At 39.4% G+C, this 20,735-nt stretch overlaps 1 protein-coding gene across 2 annotated transcripts in view; it reads left to right on the top strand.

Moving 5' to 3' along the window:
• Positions 1–4,730: 4,730 nt before the first annotated feature.
• Positions 4,731–20,735, top strand: part of nudt14 (nudix (nucleoside diphosphate linked moiety X)-type motif 14) — a 42,156-nt gene continuing 26,151 nt past the window's right edge. For both annotated transcript variants that reach the window (XM_077219544.1, XM_077219543.1), the window contains exon 1: positions 4,731–5,004. Coding sequence is in view for 1 of the 2 variants with exons in the window: in XM_077219543.1 (XP_077075658.1) it covers positions 4,924–5,004 (81 nt within the window). In the remaining variant the exon portion in view is untranslated. The remainder of the gene's footprint in view (positions 5,005–20,735) is intronic.

The raw sequence follows: 20,735 nt of genomic DNA, 5'->3' as shown, positions 1-20,735 counted from the left end.
GAAGGTCCATTAAATACACAGGAGCTAAACCATTTAGGGCTTTATAGGTCAGTAATAGTACTTTGTAATTGATACGGAATTTGATAGGTAACCAGTGTAGAGATGATAAAATTGGTGTTATATGATCATATTTTCTTGACCTAGTAAGAACTCTAGAACTCTAGCAGCTGCATTTTGCACTAACTGTAGCTTGTTTATTGAGGATGCAGGACAGCCAGCTAATATAGCATTACAATAATCTAGTCTCGAGGTCATGAATGCATGAACTAACTTTAAAGCATGCTGGACTCATAGTAAATCATGCTACAACATGGTAAATCGTGGTAAACTATAGTAAATCACAGTAAACCTGTCAGGTGCGGTGATGGTGAAAGGAGCGAGGACTCAGGTGCAGAGTTGATGGGCTTTTAATGATAATAAAATAAAACACACAACAAAAACATACCCCGAGGGGGAAAACAAGACCGACTTGAACTACTTGACTAGACTTGAAAGAAGCACAAAGCAGGGAAACACACAGTGTACATACGACGATGAACCAGAACAGGACTGAAAACACAAGGAGAATAAATAGGGAAGCAAACAAAAGAGGATAACGAGGGAGGACAGGTGGGGCAAATGAATCAATAATCAGGTAACAAGATGGGCGGGGTTAGACAATGACAGGAGAGCACATCGGACAAGGAAACATACATGACAAGCCATGTGCTCACACCAAACATGACTAAAACACAAGCACATGGCCAGTAAAACAAATCACAAGGCATGTGCTAACACAAAACGAGACATGAACACACAGCCAATGTCAAGTCAAGTCAACTTGCTAATCATGCTGATCATACTAATCATGCCAGCATCTTGCTAAAAACATGCTAGCAACATGCTAATCATGCTAGCATCATACTAAAACATACTAGCGTCATGCTAGCAAGATGCTATAATGCTAGCATGATACTAGGAACATGCTAATCATGCTAGCATATTGCTAAAAACATGATAGTAATGCTAGCATCATGTTAGCTAGATGCTAACCATGCTAGCATCATGCTAGCAACATGCTATTTTTGTTAGTATCTTGCTAAAAACTAGCTATACTTACCCTAGCAACCGAGTGGCAAGTTTTGCCACTGCAAGCACCCACTCACATTTTCTTCAGTAAATGTACATTCAAGTTTATTTTGTACTACAAAAAAAAACAAAAAAACATGGAGAATAAGGTAAAAAAAGATCATCCATAATAACATACAATGCCACTAGTCTGACTCCCAAACGAATGACTCTTATGAGCCGGATCTCTTAATGAATTGTTCAACATCAAATGTCACCAGTTTGAATCAGTATGACAAGTCCTTTACAGAACTGGATTAATCAGAGCAGTAATGAATCAACATCTGACTCACTTACTGAACCGCAGTTTATCATTATTTTCATAGCTTGTATTTATTCATATCAGTAACATTAGTGATTGACCTTTGTTGGTTTAAAAAATGGAGATGATAAATTATATTATATATATATATATATATATATAATTTGTGTTTTGTAATAGCTAAAGTAATAAGTATTTAATATTTTACATTAATATTTTTGTAAAAAAGAAATATTAATATCAGTATTCACATATTCGAATCAAGTGTCCCCACAAAATGCTCTTAAACTCTTAGTGACCCTATATCAACTCTGAAAGTTACGACAGTGAACCTCTTGTACTGCTTATCAAAAAGTGCAGCCATGTTCAATCGGCTCATATCAATTGGCTGGGTGGAGAAAAAAGGGCTGCGTTTCCATTCCAGTCGCACATTGTTTTGTCTGGCAATGTTTATTTAGATATAAATCAGCCAGCAAAAGTGTTACATCCTGCCAGTGTATGGAGGGTGCGACTTCTGGCCCTTTGAGGAGGAAACTGGCTTGAAGAGATTGGGACCCTCGGAATGTCAGAAACCGAGTGCCCCATTGCAGTTTGGGTGACATCACCCTTTCTCCCCGTATTTAGCATTAAAGTCGGTGCATCCTGGGTGTTACACGTCTTCAGCTCCTCTCAACACCTCCTGGCCTGGGCCTGTATGGTGCTTTTGTGATTGCACTGATTGTTGTATTATTGTAGGCAACCACAATCACAGTACCACACAGTATTGCGTCTAAAGATATTTGGAAAGGTGCACACCCCGGGGTCTATAAGGAACACGCTGAATTTCCATGCTGCCTTATCGACTGACTTCCACCCCGCCTTCATCAAAAGATCTAATTTAGATCAAATTAGAACTTGTATTTTTCCAGTCAATCTCAGAAGATTGGAAGGGGCGAGAAAGGGGAACCAAGGGGCGGAATCTGTTCGTGTGGGAGAGTTCTGAGAACTATGATTAGAGGTATGAGAAATATGATTGAAAGAACAGGGTGTGGAGTATATTGTGGATTGAATTGCCATCACATTAATCACTGTGGTTATACAGAGAAACCAACCACATGAGAAACAAAATATTTGGGTCTTTGTTCTTGTGTCTTTGTTCACAATATTTGTATGATTTCTTACTGGAAAAGACAAAAAAAAAAGGATATTGCAGAACAAAATGGGTAGAAGAAGAATGCAAATAAAATTATTTGCATCTGATTGATGACAATTAATTGATACAGAACTAGAGCTATTCTAATAGTAAAAATCTGATGTCAATTTTATTCTAAATACTTTGGATGAGACAATAATGTTGGATATAAAAATAATATACACGGTTCAGGAACTGCAAGCCAATTTCAAGCTCTTTATGTCTTTAACCTTGACCTGACAGTCATATACTGAAGGTCCCTAGTGAATTCCTACTTAGCAATTCGCTCCACTTCTGAAATTTGAAATCTCTGAAATCATGTCAAGCCATGAACCGACTAGATTATGTAATTTCTATATGTGAAAGCTGTGATCACATCTAGAGCAGACAAAGAACATTTTCACCATATAGGCACTTTCTGTGGTTGCGAAAAAGATGGTGACTATACAAACATCATCTCTCAAAATACAGTTTTATACACTTCTTATCATTACAGACTCTTGAATTTTACACTCAAAAAAAATTTTTTTTAGCTTATTCAAATTACTTTGTTAAAATGTGCTGAAGCAACTTAATTATTTTATTTTTTTCTCACAAATGAATATGATTAGGTTCAATAATCATTTTTGTTAACAACTAAGTGGACAGTGGATATGTAGTTTCCAGCATGCTTTGCATGGGACTGCATTAGGAGAGTACATTTTGAAATTAACAGTTATTTTGTGTTTTTCAGTAAAGAAAAAGACTTGTTAGTCTGTTACTTATTTGCTCATCCTACAAGTTGTATAATAAACTAAATTGTCTTTAGCATACTACATGCGCTGTTGCTAGTTAGTATGAAACAGGAACAAAAATGTATTAAGTTGCTTCAACGACACTTTATTTCTTTAAATAAACTTATTTTATTCTTGTTGTACCGACCTAAACTAATTGCATGGGAAAGTTCTCTTTAATTTAATTAAGTTCATTAAAAAAAAAATTTATAATTGGACTATTGTAAGCCTACTTTCAGCTGTCACTTCCAAGAGTCACAATACACTTTTGATACTTCAGCACTGGGACCACAAATACACCACCTTTTACTAGGACACAACCATTGAAGAAAAAGAATTAAAAGATGTTTCAAGAGAGGATAAGCTTTGTCAGCTGGTTTTGATAAAATGTAAGCAGAGGCATAGAGTCAGATAAAAAAAAGAAATCCTGCACCAATCATGAAACACAGTTTACCTCTGCGATTCTTAAGACATCCATGTCAAATGCTGCATTCTGTTTCCTCTAAACTACACTGAAACCACATGTTTAGACATTCACTAGATCACTGATGTTTTAAGGCCATCAGATAAGCAGAAAGACTTACTTTGCAATAGTGGAGTGTTTGTTGGGGTAAGACCAGACAGAAAATGAAAAACTGATAAAATGAAATACATCTGCTATTAGATGGTAAAGAAAAAGGATGTTTGGAATGGAATTGGCCTACTGCTGCCTGTATAAAGGTAGGCTAAAAGAATGTTTCAGACTGTATGCTACATTATTCACATGACCTCACTACACCGATTAATTATGAGAGTGTGATGATGACCAGTTATCATCTAGGAAATAAAATGATTTCACATTTTTAATCCATTTTTGTGTTAAAATAAGATCCTTTCATTTGGAAGATAAATAAAATAAATGAATCAAGAAAGAGAAAACTATATGAAATGTATCTATACACATGCATAATAAAATATAAATATTTTAAAATAAATAAAACTAATATAAACAGTTTGTTGTTACTCGCAATATAAGTTAGGCTTTTAGCCAATACAAAAATCTGTCTTGTTAAATTAGTTTTTCTACAAATACTAGGACTACTAGGCTACCTTATAATAGCCTAATTATAATAATTCCTCAACAAATACCTAAGTTGTCCTGTCGAGGAAGGTGGGGACAGGGGGGGTCAAATGAATCATTCAGGAATTTGGGCATTGCACGTTTCTGAAAAGATTTACAGAATATTGTTCAACTTTTGGCGGTTTATTTAGCAAATCACGCGCTCCCAGAACTTGGCGCTATGTGAGGTAATGCCTGCACGAGCCAAGCACACACCTGAAACCGCGCGTCAGGCGCGCGCCCGGTAAAGGTCGAAAAGGGGGCGTGCTGAGGTGACAGAGTCCGTTGTTTAATAAGGAACATACACTCGGTATCACCTTATCCACCCGCAAATATAGCTGACTGGCAGTTTTCTGCACCTTATAGTCTCTACAGAACATTACTACAACGCAAAGACAGCGTTCTTATTCTGCCCTACACAGGCTTCCGTAGACATTTCCCCTCATTCTCCCGTAGTCTGCGGCTCTGCCATCTGTGGTGAGAAGTACCCGTGGGCAGCTATATCAAAGCCATGGAGCAGATCAATAATATTCAGGTGGTTCCGTGCACCAACTCTAACTATCTGAGACCGTTTAGGGTGCATTACAACCAGGTGAGTTGCTATAGTTTAATCGCACGTTATCATCTGTCAGTGATGCGGTCACACCTCATCATTTTGCTGTCAGCAGCCCAACCCCCATTCATTCTGTCATTGCTTTTATCGACCAACATTGCGTCTAATATTTCACAATCAGCATAACATAGCGGCATTCAGAATGACAAACGACGTATTTCAAATTTTGCTGATATCGTGTATTGGATCTTAGGCTAACTAGCAAGACGCTATTAAGCTATAGACAGGAAAGCAGCCACTTTCCCTCGAGCACATGCTTTACATTACAAGCAGCAGAGATGCCTTAGGCTTTATTTAAAGCCTGATGCACATAATATTGTACTGTTGGTACTGAGGAATGAAACGAGATCCTGGTCTGAACATGATGGAAACATGCTAGAACACAAGCTATATTATCATTAATGTTATCCATACTGTCTATCTCTCTGTCATAAGCAATTATATATTTATATATGTGTGTATATATTATTTTCTGAATGGAAAATTATTAAATTTTTTACATTGTTTAAATACATATTTGATTTACATGTTTGTGTGTATATGTACTTTTTAACATTATTGTAAGAATATATAAACAGTACAGTAATACTGTTTTTTGAATATAGTCAGGGTAAAGGGTATTGTTAGGACAACACTCAGTGGAGGCCTTCTTGATTTTATAAAAATTAAATATCATAAGGACACGAGTTATAATTTTTTTTAAAGCACATTCATTAAGTGACATCTGACTCACTAATATATATACAAACATAGCAAAAAAGAAACATCCCTTTTCAGCATACTGTTTTTTAAAGATAATTTTGTAAAATCCAAATATGCTTTACTGAACATTAAGGAACAGTCCTTAAAACACCAACACTAAACGTCTACATTAACCCCGGATACATTTTTTCGTTTCAAAGTGCTCTCCGTCCACACTAGCGTTTTCAAGTGTTTTCCAAAAGTTTCTCATCCTCACTGAAATGTCAGAAAACGATAAATTCACCTTACTGTGCATGTGTAAAACCCTCATAAAAGCTTGATGAGATGATAGAGATGGAATAGACATAATCAAGTTCTCACGCTATTTTTCAGGCAGGATCTTTTTATTTAGCAAAATATCTCACCAATCACTGATGCTTCCAGGTTGCTCTCACCATTAAATGTTTGGTCAAAACGCAACTGCTCTTATGTTTTGGCGCAGGACAGCAATCGCGATTACATTTTTGCAGGACTGCGATATGAGGAGTGTACAAAGTAACATATCTTTAGCAATGGTGTAAAAGTTATAGTGCATAACAGACACAATAGCGGTATAAACATGCATATCTATCGTTCAATATGCGTTACAAACTGCATCATTTTCAAATACCTAATTTTTTAACAGTCCACACTACAATGTGAAAACAGCATTTTCAAATATATCCACTTGGGAAAGTGTTTTCAAAAAGTTCAGTTTTCACAGGACAAGAACGTCGTCTCAGTGTGGAGTGTGGACGGAACGCCAAAATGGAGAGAAAAAGATGCGTTTTCAAACAAAAACTTATTAGTGTGGACAAGGCCTAAAAGTTTACTGGCGGTAGACAATTAAGGTCACATTTACAATAACTTCGAGACACTAAGACTAAAGAAACCTTTCTACTGATTCTGAAAAACACCAGGAGAAAGACTCCCAGGATCACCTGTGTGAACATGCCGTAGTCCTGCTGCAGGGAGGCATGAGGACTGCAGATGTGAACAGAGCAATAAACTGCCATGTCCATAATGTAAGATGCAGACAGTGCTACAGGGAGACAGGAAGGGCAGCTGATCAACCTCGCATGGCAAGCAACATGTAACCATATGTGCCCCCAGACATGTTTGAGAACTTGCAAGTGCCTTGTTGGAAGAGTGGGTTTACATCTCGCATCAAGAACTGGCAAATCTGCTGCAGTCCGTGTGGATGAGATGCACTGTAGTACTTAAAGCAGCTGGTGCCACACCAAATGCTGACTGCTACTTTTAATATTGACTCCCTCTGCGTTCAGGGACTCATTCCATTTCTGTTTGTTAAATGTTTGTGAAATTTGTTCAGTTTATGTCTCGGTTGTTGAATCTCTTAATGCTTAAATACACATTATACACATGTTAAAAAATTGGGAAAAAAGCAGTTGAAAGTGAGAGGATGTTTCTTTTTTTCTGAGTTTAGAATCTTGACATACAGTAGGTTGCTTTGAGCAAAACATGATCCTCTATGTGTGCATTGAAGTGGGCTGGTGAACAGGTGTTTTGTATCATACATATAACTGTTGATTTTAATTCTTGATTTTAGCATTAATTGAATGCTACAGTATTTACCAATCAGGAGACTGCAGCTATTAGTTTAATAATTCATGTGTTTTTCCACCAGTTTGTTGTACATTAGCTAGTACACATTCAACAACACTCACTACTGAGACAGCAAATGCAATATACATTATAATATTAGCTTACATGGATAAAAAAAAAGCAGGACTTCATTACGAGGTCATTTTACACACACATTTAATTTTAATAATCTTTTAGCCACTCTATAAGTGGCTTTTTTGCTCAAAGCCCTAAATTTAATTTGTGACCCTGACTATGCTTTTATCTTTTTTTTAATTTGTTGTTTTGGCATTGCTTTCCTTTTCTTAGTTCTATGAAACTGTAGTAGCTAAAGGCCCATGCCAACACATCTGAAGACCTTACTATAATATTCAAATAGCCTTTAGGGATGATTTAATCTTTTAACCTGTGGGTACTGACTGATTTTTGGCATGCATCCCAATCCTTTTCTTTGGAACTGGTAGCAAATATGTCAACACATCCAGTGTTTTCCTGAGTTGACGTAATTTTTCCTTCTGTTGTACTGGTATGCATTAAATCCTTTTTGTTTTCTGCGGGACACCTGTAGGTGTTTCCTCTTTGATTGTTCTCCTCAAGCTGTGTGTTGCATTTTTCAGAGTATAGTTATACTTCCTCCTTCTATAGTTTGACAGGCAGACCCTGGATCCACATACACGGTTGCACATGAGGTGTCTTAGTCATCCACATCCTCTGCTCTGTGCGGGCATTAATAGAATGCATGGTGCTTTCTTTCCAGATTCTTGTGCGATTGTCACTAAGCCCATTAATGTGAGGGTAAGGGATTTCAAGATGTTTCATTTTTTTTACTTTGGGTCACACACAAACTAAATCTTGTTGTATGGATATAAAGTGCAGCCTATTAATGGTCAGGCCTCGCTCAGTGGTTTATTTGATTTTAAAATGGTGGTCGATCAGACTACTATTCGGACTACACCTACTACTGGCATTAGGAATGTACATATTTACCGTTAAGAGCACATCTAAATATCATCATCTGAAATAAAAAAATAAATCTGGTTTTGTATAAATGAGATTGGTGACTCAGACGGTGGCCAGATTTTCACTGTTTTCAGTAATGCCCTTCCTAAACAAGATGTTCCTAAACATGAAACAGCACAAATGGTTACGACATTTTAGCATAATTTCTGTAGTCTTGGAGATTTGGTGATGTTTTGCAGGCTCTCATTCGGCATACCAGTCTGACATCTCCTGCCTCGATCCTCGGCTTCCTGCCTGTAACAGACCCGGTCATATTCCTTTCATCCAGTTCACATCTAATATTCCTTCATCACTTCAACTTACCTGCCGTGACGGTTCCTAAGTGCCATTAAATAAATATCCTGTTGAACTTTACCTGTTTGTGTACTTCTGATCTGTGACAGAAGACCAGACCAAAATGCACGAACCAACAGATCACAGCGAAGAGGAAGCTTCACCCCTGCCGCTGATGTCTTGCGAGACATACATCATGCCATTCCACCGCCTGCCATCAGTCCTTCTACATCTGCCTCTGTCAGTCCCATGTCCCGACCAGCGCCCTATTCAGGCGAGGAGGGGGAGTCCAGCGGTTTTCTCTTGCAATGTGAGCTGTATATGGAGATGCCTTTATCATTTCTCTGCTCACTGGACGAACCCTTTTATGGGCTCGGGCTTTATGGGACGCGAATGGTACTGTCACTCAATCCCTCATTAACTTCATCGGCCATTTCCATGAAGTGTTTCCACAAGCCTCCAACTCACTGTCTATTCATGACCAATTATTTCATTTACGTCAAGGGCAAACTTCTGTATCTACATATGCATTGCAGTTCCGCACTCTGGCAGCTTCCTGCGGATGGAATGAATCAGCGCTCATCACTGGCTTTCACCATGGTTTGAACCATGAGATTCGTTTACAGCTCGCCATTTACGATGACGTCATTGGCCTAGAAAGCTTAATCAAGCGTTCCATCCGAGTAGACCAACGTCGCAGCGCTTGCCAGCTCGATAGCCCTGCACTGCCTCCTCTTTGTCCTTCACTCTCGGCCATCCCTTCAGCACAAGAACCCATGGATTTAAGTACTACTCACTTATCAGCAATCGAACGGCAACGCCGTATTAACAACAATCTCTGTCTATACTGTGATACAACCAGTCATCTTTTCATCACCTGTCAGTCCGTCCCCTACGACCGGCGGTGAGTACAGTACAACTTCCGTCTCCTATTTCCCATATGAAATACACTCCAGTTCAGATATCTTCCCACCAACGAACTCTTTCAGCGAAAGCGCTAATCGACTCAGGTTCCGCTGGCAATTTCATCTCACTTGCCACTCTACAGAAACTCCAAGCCCGTAAAAGAGCCACTCCTCAAACTCTACATATACACTCCATCCTGGGAAAACCGCTCGGTCATGGGCAAACCCGGCACTGCAGTCCCATCATCACACTGAAAATAGTCTGTCTTCACAAAGAGGAACTGTCTTTTCTGGTGCTGGAGGGCTCTACAGCGGATATCATCCTGGGACGCCCGTGGCTGGAATTCCACTCGCCTTACATCTGCTGGTCATCGGGTGAGATATGTCAATGGGGAACTGACTGCTTTACTTATTGCATGTATTCTGTCAAGAAAATCCATCGTCCTCAATCTACTCCAGTCCATGAAGTTCCCATCTGCTCCACCTCAGTTGAGAGTTCACCCACCAGCAAACATCACGAAATACCGGCCACCTATCGGGCGTTCCAGGATGTCTTCGATAAACAACTGGCAACAAAACTTCCTCCTCATCGGCCATGGGACTGTGCGACCGACCTGCTGCCTGGGGCTGTTCTACCACGCGGTAAGATTTACCCGCTGTCCATCCCGGAACAGAAGGCCATGGAGTACATCAAGGAGGCTCTCCGTAAACACTACATTCGACCTTCTACGTCCCCTGCCGCTTCCAGCTCCTTTTTCATCGGCAAGAAGGACGGAGGCTTGCGCCCCTGTATAGACTACCGAACCCTCAATAATTCTACAGTCAAGTACCGGTATCCCCTTTCTTTGGTCCCAGCCGCCCTGGAACAACTACGTGGTGCTCGGGTATTCTCCAAACTGAAAGTGTGTAGTGCATACAACTTGGTTCGAATCCGGAAGGGAGACGAGTGGAAGACGGCATTCATCACCCCTGCTGGCCACTGAGTACAAGGTCATGCCTTTCGGATTGTCCAACGCTCCCGCCGTCTTCCAGGGCTTTATGAACGAGATCTTCAGAGACTTTCTTCAACGCTTTGTCATCGTTTATATAGATGTTATCCTGATATACTCTTCCAGGTTACCCGAGCACCACCACCATGTCAAACAAGTCCTCCAACGTCTGCGCGATCATCAACTTTTCCTAAAGTTGGAAAATTTGAGTTTCATCTGGAGTATCCAGTTCCTGGGTTATGAGATCACTCCTCATGGAATTACCATGGACCAGAGGAAGGTGGAAGCCGTTTCCAACTGGCCATTACCCACCATTATCAAGGAACTTCAACATTTCCTGGGATTCGCAAACTTCGACCGAAGGATCATCAAAGGATTCAGTCAAATCAATGCACCCATCACCTCAGTGTTAGGTAAAGGGGCCCAGTCTCTGTCCTGGACCACCGAAGCCACCAATGCCTTTGAGAAGCTCAAAGCATCCTTCAGCTCCGCTCCTACTCTCGTCCATCCAGATCTTCCATTTCTTGTCGAGGTTGACGTTTCAACCACCGGAGTAGGAGCGGTTCGTTCACAGTGGCAGGGGAAGCCTCCCAGACTCCATCCATGTGCTGTCTTCTCCAAGAAACTGTCCCCGGCAGAGCAGAATTATGACATTGGTAACCGGGAACTGCTGGCAATTAAGCTTGCTCTTGAACAGTGGAGACACTGGCTGGAGGGAGCTAAACACCACTTTGATGTCATCACGGATCACCGTAACCTGGAATACCTTCGAGATGCCAAACGACTCAACACCCGTCAAGCCCGCTGGTCACTCTTTTTCACACGATTCAATTTCAAAGTAACATATCGTCCCGGAGACAAAAACGTCAAAGCCGATTCCCTTTCACGTCTGTATCAACCTGACACCATCACCACCAACCCGGAATCCATCCTCCCTCCAGCCTTGATTGTCACCCCGATCCAGTGGAGTCTAGATGATCATATTGCTGATGCCACTCGATCTGAACCTGCTCCGCCGGGTGCTCCTGAGGGACGGACCTATGTTCCATCACGTCTACGTCTGTCCCTCATGGACTCAGTAGACACATCTCCGGGCTCAGGACATCCAGGCAGCCAACAAACCCTCTCGCTCATTCAACAATGCTACTGGTGGCCCAATATGACCCAGGATGTCTCCCGATATGTGAAAAGTTGCTCAGTCTGTGCCATAGCCAAAGTTCCCCGACGCCTTCCGGAAGGTAAACTAGTACCTCTTCCAGTACCCACAAGACCTTGGTCCCACCTTGGGGTGGATTTCATCACCGATCTCCCTTCCTCTGACTTCCTCCTTACACCTGTGTTCTGGTTGTCGTCGACCGTTTTTCAAAAGCATGCAAACTGATCCCTTTTTCCTGGTTTACCCACAGCTTTCGAGACTGCTGAAACACGATTCACCCAAATATTCAGACATTTTGGAATACCTGAGGACATCTGACACTGTCACGGACACACAATCGTCAGCACCAGACCTCCCCACACCGCCCACTCGTTCCGCATCCCCTGAATACTGATCACCTGCACCTGTCTTCATCACCTGCCTGCAATCTGCACTCACTTCACCCTCACCATAAATACACCAACAGTTCCCTCGGTTCAACGTCTGGTCTCGTCGAAACGCCACCAACTTCCTGACTCTCCACATTAAAGACGATCACCTATTCTACAATCTACTTTACCTGCTTCGATACTTACCTGCTCTCCTGAGATTCCCGATCATCAACCCGGTCCATCTGTCTGCATACCAGTTTACTATCTTCTGCCTCGATCCTCGCCTTCCTGCCTGTAACGAATAAGAGACCCGGTCATATTCCTTTCATCCAGTTCACATAATATTCCTTCATCACTTCAGTTTACCTGCCGTGACTGTTCCTAAGTGCCATTAAATAAAGATCCTGTTGAACTTTACCTGTTTGTGCCCTTCTGATCTGTGACAGTTGTAAGCTCAACTGCTTGATCCATGAAAACAAACCTCATTGTTTCTTGCGGTTGCTCAAACAAAGCTCAGATTGGTTGCTTTAAAATTGAGTTCACTCAAAACTACAGTAATACTAACTATTAGTTTATAATAACTAAAAAAATTAATTGATACAAAAAAGTGATTGGTTTAATCAACAGAAACTCACAATATTAAATTATCTGAACAACATTAGCCCTTGTGTATCAATTAAAGTTACACATACGTCCATAGAGGACAAAAATTTGGCTTGGGAGCACAGACTTAAGTTTGGTCTCATTTTAAAGAAGACCCTTGGCAGATTATTGCTTAAGTAAAAAAATAAGTAAATCCCAAAAAAAGGTATAGGTTAAGTTTATGAAAAATATTATGAACATTATTTTATATAAAATATATATTTTATGAAACAAGTTGAACTGAAAAACGGCTAGAAAATCAAAGCCATAAATCTAAATAAGTTGTGTTCCAAATTTGAGGATGATATCTAAAAAAAGTGAGCTTTCGGTAAGATTTTGTTTGGGCGCAGTAACAGATTTTCCCCATTGGATGCCAGCAAAACTCCAGTGGTGCACACAGTGATTAGATTTTAGATTTGCAGTTGAGTTTTTCTCTCTTAAATTTTACAAGGACACACACATTTTTCTTTTATTACAAACATACAAACCACACTCTGACATCCATACCAACACACCCACACAATTATTGTTGCATAATTTATCCAATTGGCTCTATAATTGGCCGAAGCAGAAAGCAAGAATAAAGCGATTATTTGCTTTATAGCATGGGCGTCGGAAACCTTGTACATGGGTGGGACAAGACCCATTCACTTTTTATTCAGCGCATATGTCTGTTCACTTTTCAGAGCGCCGTCAGTCAAATCCATTCCACTTGAGGAATGCCCTAATAAAATAAACTCCATTTCTGCTGAACCATCATATTTCTCAACGAGCCACAACTGACGAAAATAACCGCCCGTTGTACCCTTCCAGTCAAATATTACGTTGCAAACATCAATAACAGCTTTAAGTTGTCAATGCTGGCAAATGACCATGGTATCAGCAGCGGGATAATCCACGGATAGATATGCATTTATTGCATGACGTGAAGCAGAGTTTAGTTTACTTGTTTAATTAAAAGCCACCAGCATTTACTCCAGTAACATTTTTCTGGGGGAGGACCCACACACTTTTTTATTTTGCTTCCGACGCCCATGCTTTATAGGCCAAACCTGAAAAAATCGCACCATCTTGTAAATTTTTTTAATTTTGAAGCCTTGCCAACAGAACGAAAGCCTCTTAACAAAGATTGCATCATTTTATAGTTAAATTGCCCTGGGATTGAAAATGGTTTTAATGGGTTTCAATGGGGACATTTTTGTCCAAAAGTTGCTGAGAGGAAGTATTTTTTGTACCTAGTGCAAAATAGATTTTTTAAAGTAAATGGCGGTGAAATGGTAAAATTCCAATAAAACTACACACCTGTGCCAAATTGTATGCAGTTAGCATTAACACAGGCAAAGTGATAAAAAAAAACTGAAAAAGACAAAAATGTCCATAAGGATGCACAACAGTTTGATCTAAGTTGATTTGACTAAATAATATGCAGTAAAAGAATAGTAAATTATGAAATAATTTTTTATAGTGTATTTGTTTTAAAAAGGCAGGATTCTGCTTTAGGGCTGAAACGATTCCTCGAGCTACTCGATTACAAAAATTCCTCGAGGCAAAAACTCTGCCTCGAAGCCTCGTTAAATTCCTATGTAAAATGTAATTCACTATACGCGGATCTATACTATAGCGCGTGATACATTTTGAATTTATTTGGCACGATGGCGGAGAGTAGGCCTAAAGATGTCCATAAACGGCAGAGAATGTCTAAAGTTTGGGATCATTACATACTTAAAAAGGAAGAGAACAAGGTGCAATGTGTCTACTGCGAAGTAGACCTGCCATACCACAACAGTACGACTTCAATGATTCAGAATCTGAACCGAAAACATCCACTCCATGCTCTCACCAAGCGTCACTGAAACATAACCTAATGGTCTGTTCACACCGAACGCGAATAGAGCGTCAAATAAGCGTCTATCGCGTTTAGTTAGACGCTTAAACATTCGCTCGAGTTAAAAATTTTCAACGTGCGCGGAAGACGTTCGCATCATTCGCGACGCCCGGCGCAAATGATGCATCTATTCGCGTCGTTGCACTGACTTTGTATAATCTTACTCGCGCAAATAATTAAAGTTGCGTTCGGTGTGTGAACCCCTTCACTCTCTCACACACACACACACACACACACATACACACACACACACACACACACACACATGCACCCTCGTCTCTCTCACGCGCCAGTCAGATCAATTGCGGCAATGCATCATATGCTTAACTTTCATGAAGCCACGCAACAATAATTTCAGCATGCATTCACTGTATACACCGCGACGTGATGGAGGAACAAATATTGTATTGCAGTCTTTGCGAGACCTTGTTTGTCACGTCTTCCAAATAGTTACAGACAACAACAAAAAATGAAATTCCCCAGCCTGCTTCTCGAAATCCACTCGTACTTTTGGGGAAGACATTTTAATTGGCTACCAAAGTAATTGAGCATAGAACATTGTTGGCACTTATACTAAATGGGTAAAAATTGCAATAAATAGGCCTGGTTTTGGAGCCAAATGTTGGAGTTGGAATAAGTTTTTTTTTTGTTTGTTTTTTGAGAAATAAAAGCCAAATGCTTGATCATTTTACAGCAACATCATTTTCGTTATGCATTATTTGTTTTAGTTGTTTAAAAACATACAAAAAATTATCCGATTACTCGATTAATCGATCGATTAAGTGCTAGATTAATCGATTACAAAAAGAATCGATAGCTGCAGCCCTATTCTGCTTTGAAATTGATGCTGTGGTACTGGGTCATAGTAATGGAGGATATTTTAATAGATTTGCTTTGTGTTAGGAATATGATCCATTAGAGAGAAAATAAATATGTTTAGGCCAGTCAGTTCATAGATATAATTTGTGCTAATAATTACAAAGTGTCGTCTGGAATGCAAGGATATGAAGTCCTATTCAGGCTAGTAGAAAAGAGTAATTAGGCCTTAATTGTCCCGCTTTTCCATTATGAATGATCGGAGGAGGTCTTAAATGTATTAAAAGTGAGCGCTTTAAAGTGCAGGTCAGAAAACATCCAGACACTTTTTCAGGTGCAACAGAAGATAAGTGCATTCTATGCACCCACACCTACAACCTTTGCCTCTGTGAAGGAAGTTGAAATTTTCAGCACCAGCCGCATCACTGAGTCACAGGCGCTTTGCCACCCACTCAGCCCTGCTGCCATGTAACAGTACACGGTTGCTGCCAATCCATTCCACCACCTGTATTTTCATATTCTGCCACCCAGCTCACATCTCACCTTTGCACCAAGCCTTTTGTAGATTCACATCCAGGGTTTGGTATTATTCAATGAGTCAATGTGTTGTCTAGTAGGGCTGGGTAAAAATAATGCTTTTTCAATTCAATGCTTTTTCAGTGCTTAGTCAGTACTAGGGGTTGCACAGCCTAGTTGACTAGTCGACTTCAATGCCCTCCATGACGCTTTAAGCTTGATGTCAACTAGTCAGTGATCATAGCCTATAGAGGGCGCAACAGAATAATAAATCCACTTTTATGCTCCATATCCAACATTTAAAATGACAAATACATTTATATTCTGAGAGTTTTCCACAAGATATGTTTGATTATACCTCCTGGATATTCAAAAATGTATCAGTTTTAAACAGTTTATTGTACACGCAAGTTAGTCGGCGTTCTAAACACTGCTGCATTGTATCTAGAGATGCGCGGATGGGCTATTATTTCATCCGCAACCGCATCACAAAACGCATCATCCGGCCGCCATCCATCCGCACCAACGTTTTTGACCAATTTTCAAAACCGCACCGCCCACCATCCGCTGATTGGGCGATACAAGACAGCCCAATGACAGCCGCGAGACTAGAAAGCTCTCAGAATATCAGCAGTGAACTCCATCTCAGATCGGCGCGCAGGGACAAAAATAAATAAATAGCCTAAATTAAACGCACTTCGGCAAACCTGACCTTATCTGATAGGCTACTGTAAAATATTTTCATTGTAGCCTAATAGAAAATGCATTTTGGCACATAATTTCAACATGCTGCTATTGTATGGGGCGCCGTTTGTAAAGCGGCTTACACTGAAAATAACAGCAACATTTTGTCACATTTAGCTTCAAACAATGTTTATTAAACTGGTATGAATTTTTGACGGTCACTTTTTCTGACTTTCTATTTCCTCTGTTTTTATTTCTCCTTTTTTGAGTTTGTCATGTACCTCCTTCGCAGGCGTTGCCATCTCTGATAATAACAAGCAGTCTCTGCATAGACTCGACTAGCTGCCTGACGAAAATTTGACTATTTTAAAGTGTGTTCGATTTTTTTTTGGATGTAGGTAGCCTATATTCAGATAACAATATTTAACAATGTATACATATATTTTTCATTTATTTTTTCGTCACGTCATCCGCCCGTTCTGCGATTTATCCGCGGAGTCCGCGGCTGTAACCGCCAACCGCGCATCTCTAATTGTATCACACATTAAGCGTAGCGTCAGTTCTGGCAGGCCACGTTAGTCAAGCTCTCATCAGCTGACTCTCAGCTGATCCACGTTTACCTATAGGAATACGACGGCTATCACAGTTTACATATATAAGCTCCTTCAGTATTATCAGCAGCTATCACATCCTCAGGAGCTAATTACCCTCCTGCATCCCCAGCTCCTCCTCTTGTGCAGTCAGTATTTGGCCTTATGAGTGCCCTTTGTATCAGAATACATTTTTGAATTATTTTGTACTTTAAAATCTTTAATTAATGATATCTGCAATACATTCATGTTGGTTCTGTTCTGTTCATGCTAGGCTGCATGGATGCGCAGGGAGTTCTTGTCCAGAACAAAACCATACCGCTGATCCTAACTGTATGTTAATTGTCAATCGTATTTGACGATAGTGGTCCTGACAGAAATATAAAGACAGTAGCTTGCACGAACGCGCACACACGGAAACATTCAGTAGCACAGAAATGTATTGTCAAAACTGTTTTGTGATTTATCAATAAAATAGCTTAGAAACTGAAAAGTTCTAGCATATATTTCTTAACTAAAATCAACAGCTTCACTATTAGTAGAGACACTACCAGGTAGAATTAATTCACATGTAAAGGTCCTTTCACACTGGAAGCGATTTTGACGCACGAATAATTCGAGCGATGTTTTTATTTTTTGATCAGCTGTTTGTGTAATAAGTGCTTCCACACCAAACGCGAGTGTGCTGCGGCATTTTTTAAATGAAGATGGTTGACGCTTTGGCCGCTCTGACGTAGCAGCATTATGTGCGAGAGAAGAGTTCTTAAGTGTCACAACATGAAAATGTAAACTAAAAACAAGCAATACATTGAAACTAGAAACCTTTTATAATGACAGCATTTTATATTGCCTATTACGCATCTCAACGCACGCATACCCTACATTTATGACATGACGTTGTGTGCTTATAGGGACCAGTTACAAAAGAACGAGGCATGGGATAAAATAGCTGGGATAGTTGGTGTCTCCGGTGAGTTGATGAAGTGCGTGCTGATGATTTATAATATTTTTGACTAGGAGGGAAATAATTGATTTTGAATATTTTCAACATTCATGGTTGTGTGTTTCATATAATTTTTGCATGCATTTAGCCTATAAGCCACACACCAGAGAATGTGAGTAAAGCAGAGCGGGGTGACGCTTAAATATAAGTTAAAAAACTTAAACATACGTTTCATATATATGTTTAAATAATATAATGTTATTTTTTAAATTTCATCTAAGTTGATTAGCTATATGAAAAGGGACCCGCATGAGATGAGTAAAATAGGATCATAAAATGCCCAATATATCGAAAACATTTGGAATGGGTCAGACATAATTTTGGCCACTTATTAAGTTTTGTTTTGTAGAAAGCCTTTCTTTAAAGTGAATTTCGTTTTGTATAAATTGTATCTTAATTTTAATCAATGTTTCATCAACAAATTGCCTGGATTATAAAATAAGAAGCAAATATAGTAGACAATATAATTAGGACACGCGGCGCCAACTTTCTGACAGAAAACACTAGTTTATTAATAAACAATTCAAATGTTTAATGCATAACCCTTACTTTGGCCGGTTCTTTGTGGCAAAGTTTTAGCTCCTTTACAAGATTAGCATACTCCCCTTCAGACTCTCTGTTCTTTAATAGGGATGCACCGATCCGATACTCCGCATCGGTATCGGCTCCGATGCAGCCACTTTTTCCGGATCGGGTATCGATCAGACGAGGCCGATCCAAATCCGATATTGTGCGTATACTATTCTGTGTTGTTGTTAAGCCCCACAAAGGCACCAAAAACATTATAAAGCACCATAAAGTTTTCGTGCACTATATTAAAAGTGTTCTGAAGCCATTATAGTATAATGTGAGATTGAAATTAACATTTAAGTCATTGAATTCAAGATAAACTTATGATAAACTTTTCCCTCCGCTGCGGCTGTCAATCATACTTCATTCAGTATTCAGCATCGCGTTCGGTTACGACAGTCAACATGATGAAACTCTCTCCAAGATGAGTCTGTTTTACTATTATTATACTTGATCTGTAGATAAAGCTCTATGGTTTCGCATAAAACAGCTTTATCTTGCTGGACTTTATTGCTGTAACTTAATCATGTTTCTACCGGGTGATCACAACACTAGAGTAGAGTCCACTATAATTGTTCTTCACGCACACAGTAACTAAAATTTAAAACTGTTAAAAGAAAAGGCTCAATAAACTATTGCATAGATAGATACTGTATAATACACTACGCATCAATATGTCTTTCGTTTTTTTGTTTGAACTTTTCAATGCGGACTCTGTGCGCTGTGACTCCATGTTGCTTCAAGCACATCATTCTGCGCTCGGGATGCGCTTTGAGCCGCACTGTATTGCATCCTTTCATATCATAATACAGTGACGCAATGAAAGATTATTAATGGCCTATCTATCATATGTTGCAGCCTCATTAAACAGGTGTGCTATACATTTAAAATATGTCTCAATTGTATAGTAGCCTATAGCTATATATAAAATAATTTATCTTTTTGATTTTTGTTAACTTGTTTTTCATGAATGTATTTTACAATACAAAGAGCAATGTGTAACGTTTTACCAGATTTAGTGTTACACTTATTGTCTCTTTGTTTTTTTCACTAGATGTTCAGATTTTATAAAATTATTGTGGACTTATGATTTTTCTAGACTAAATTTTACTGCTGAATTATCCACTAATCTAGTTTATAAAAGCATTTTTGTCATAGATTATGATCATATATTTTTTGGATTTGTTTTTCTTTATAATGAAGTTGTCTGTATTAAGTAGATTGTGTTTAACACACAAAAGAGTGATTATCAGTTCAACACACAGAGAGTTATATAAATTCTACTTAATGAAAAAAAAACTGTCTTGGTATCGGATTGGTATCGGTCGATACTCAAAATTGTTGGTGTTGTATCGGATCGATTCTGAAAAAAGTGGTATCGGTGCATCCCTATTCTTTAAGAGTGGTTGCACACAAAACCTTCTTTTCTGTCTTTTAAAGAAAATGAAAAGCTCGTCTTCACAGGATGATGATGATGATGATGAAGTGTCCATGTTTTCTCAGCTGTCGGCACAAAAGTTTTGGAATGTTGAAGCTCTGAACGTCGCAAATTCGAGTTGCGGCTGATGTGAATGGTTTTGACGCGAACTATTTGCATGCGAACTATTCGCTTTTCTGTTTCGCTTTTTCGTTATGCATCCAGTGTGAAAGGGCCTTAACTAATGCTCTCTAACTAATATATATATATATAAATGTAATCTTGTTTACTGTGCTACCTTATCTGTATCTGATTTAGAATAGGCAGAAATCTTTGAGAAATATAACGACCTAAAGAGAAAACTGATAAAAATAAGCTCTTGTATAGGAGCAATAACCTTGTGGGCAGCGCTGTATGCCATAGCTGTGCACAAGGCAACCTGCGTTTGAGTCTCGGCTCGAGGTTCAGGCTTATTTCTTCATTAATGACGTCATCATTGACTAGTCGACGTCGACCAGATGATTGTTCAACTTTCATTACATAAATGT

The sequence above is a fragment of the Siphateles boraxobius genome, unplaced genomic scaffold (assembly GCF_051911475.1).
Source record: "Siphateles boraxobius isolate OS27281-9 unplaced genomic scaffold, OSU_SipBor_1 8, whole genome shotgun sequence".
NCBI lineage: Eukaryota > Metazoa > Chordata > Actinopteri > Cypriniformes > Leuciscidae > Siphateles > Siphateles boraxobius.
The sequence above is the reverse complement of the archived record's forward strand: the minus strand, read 5'-3'. Positions and strand labels throughout refer to the sequence as shown.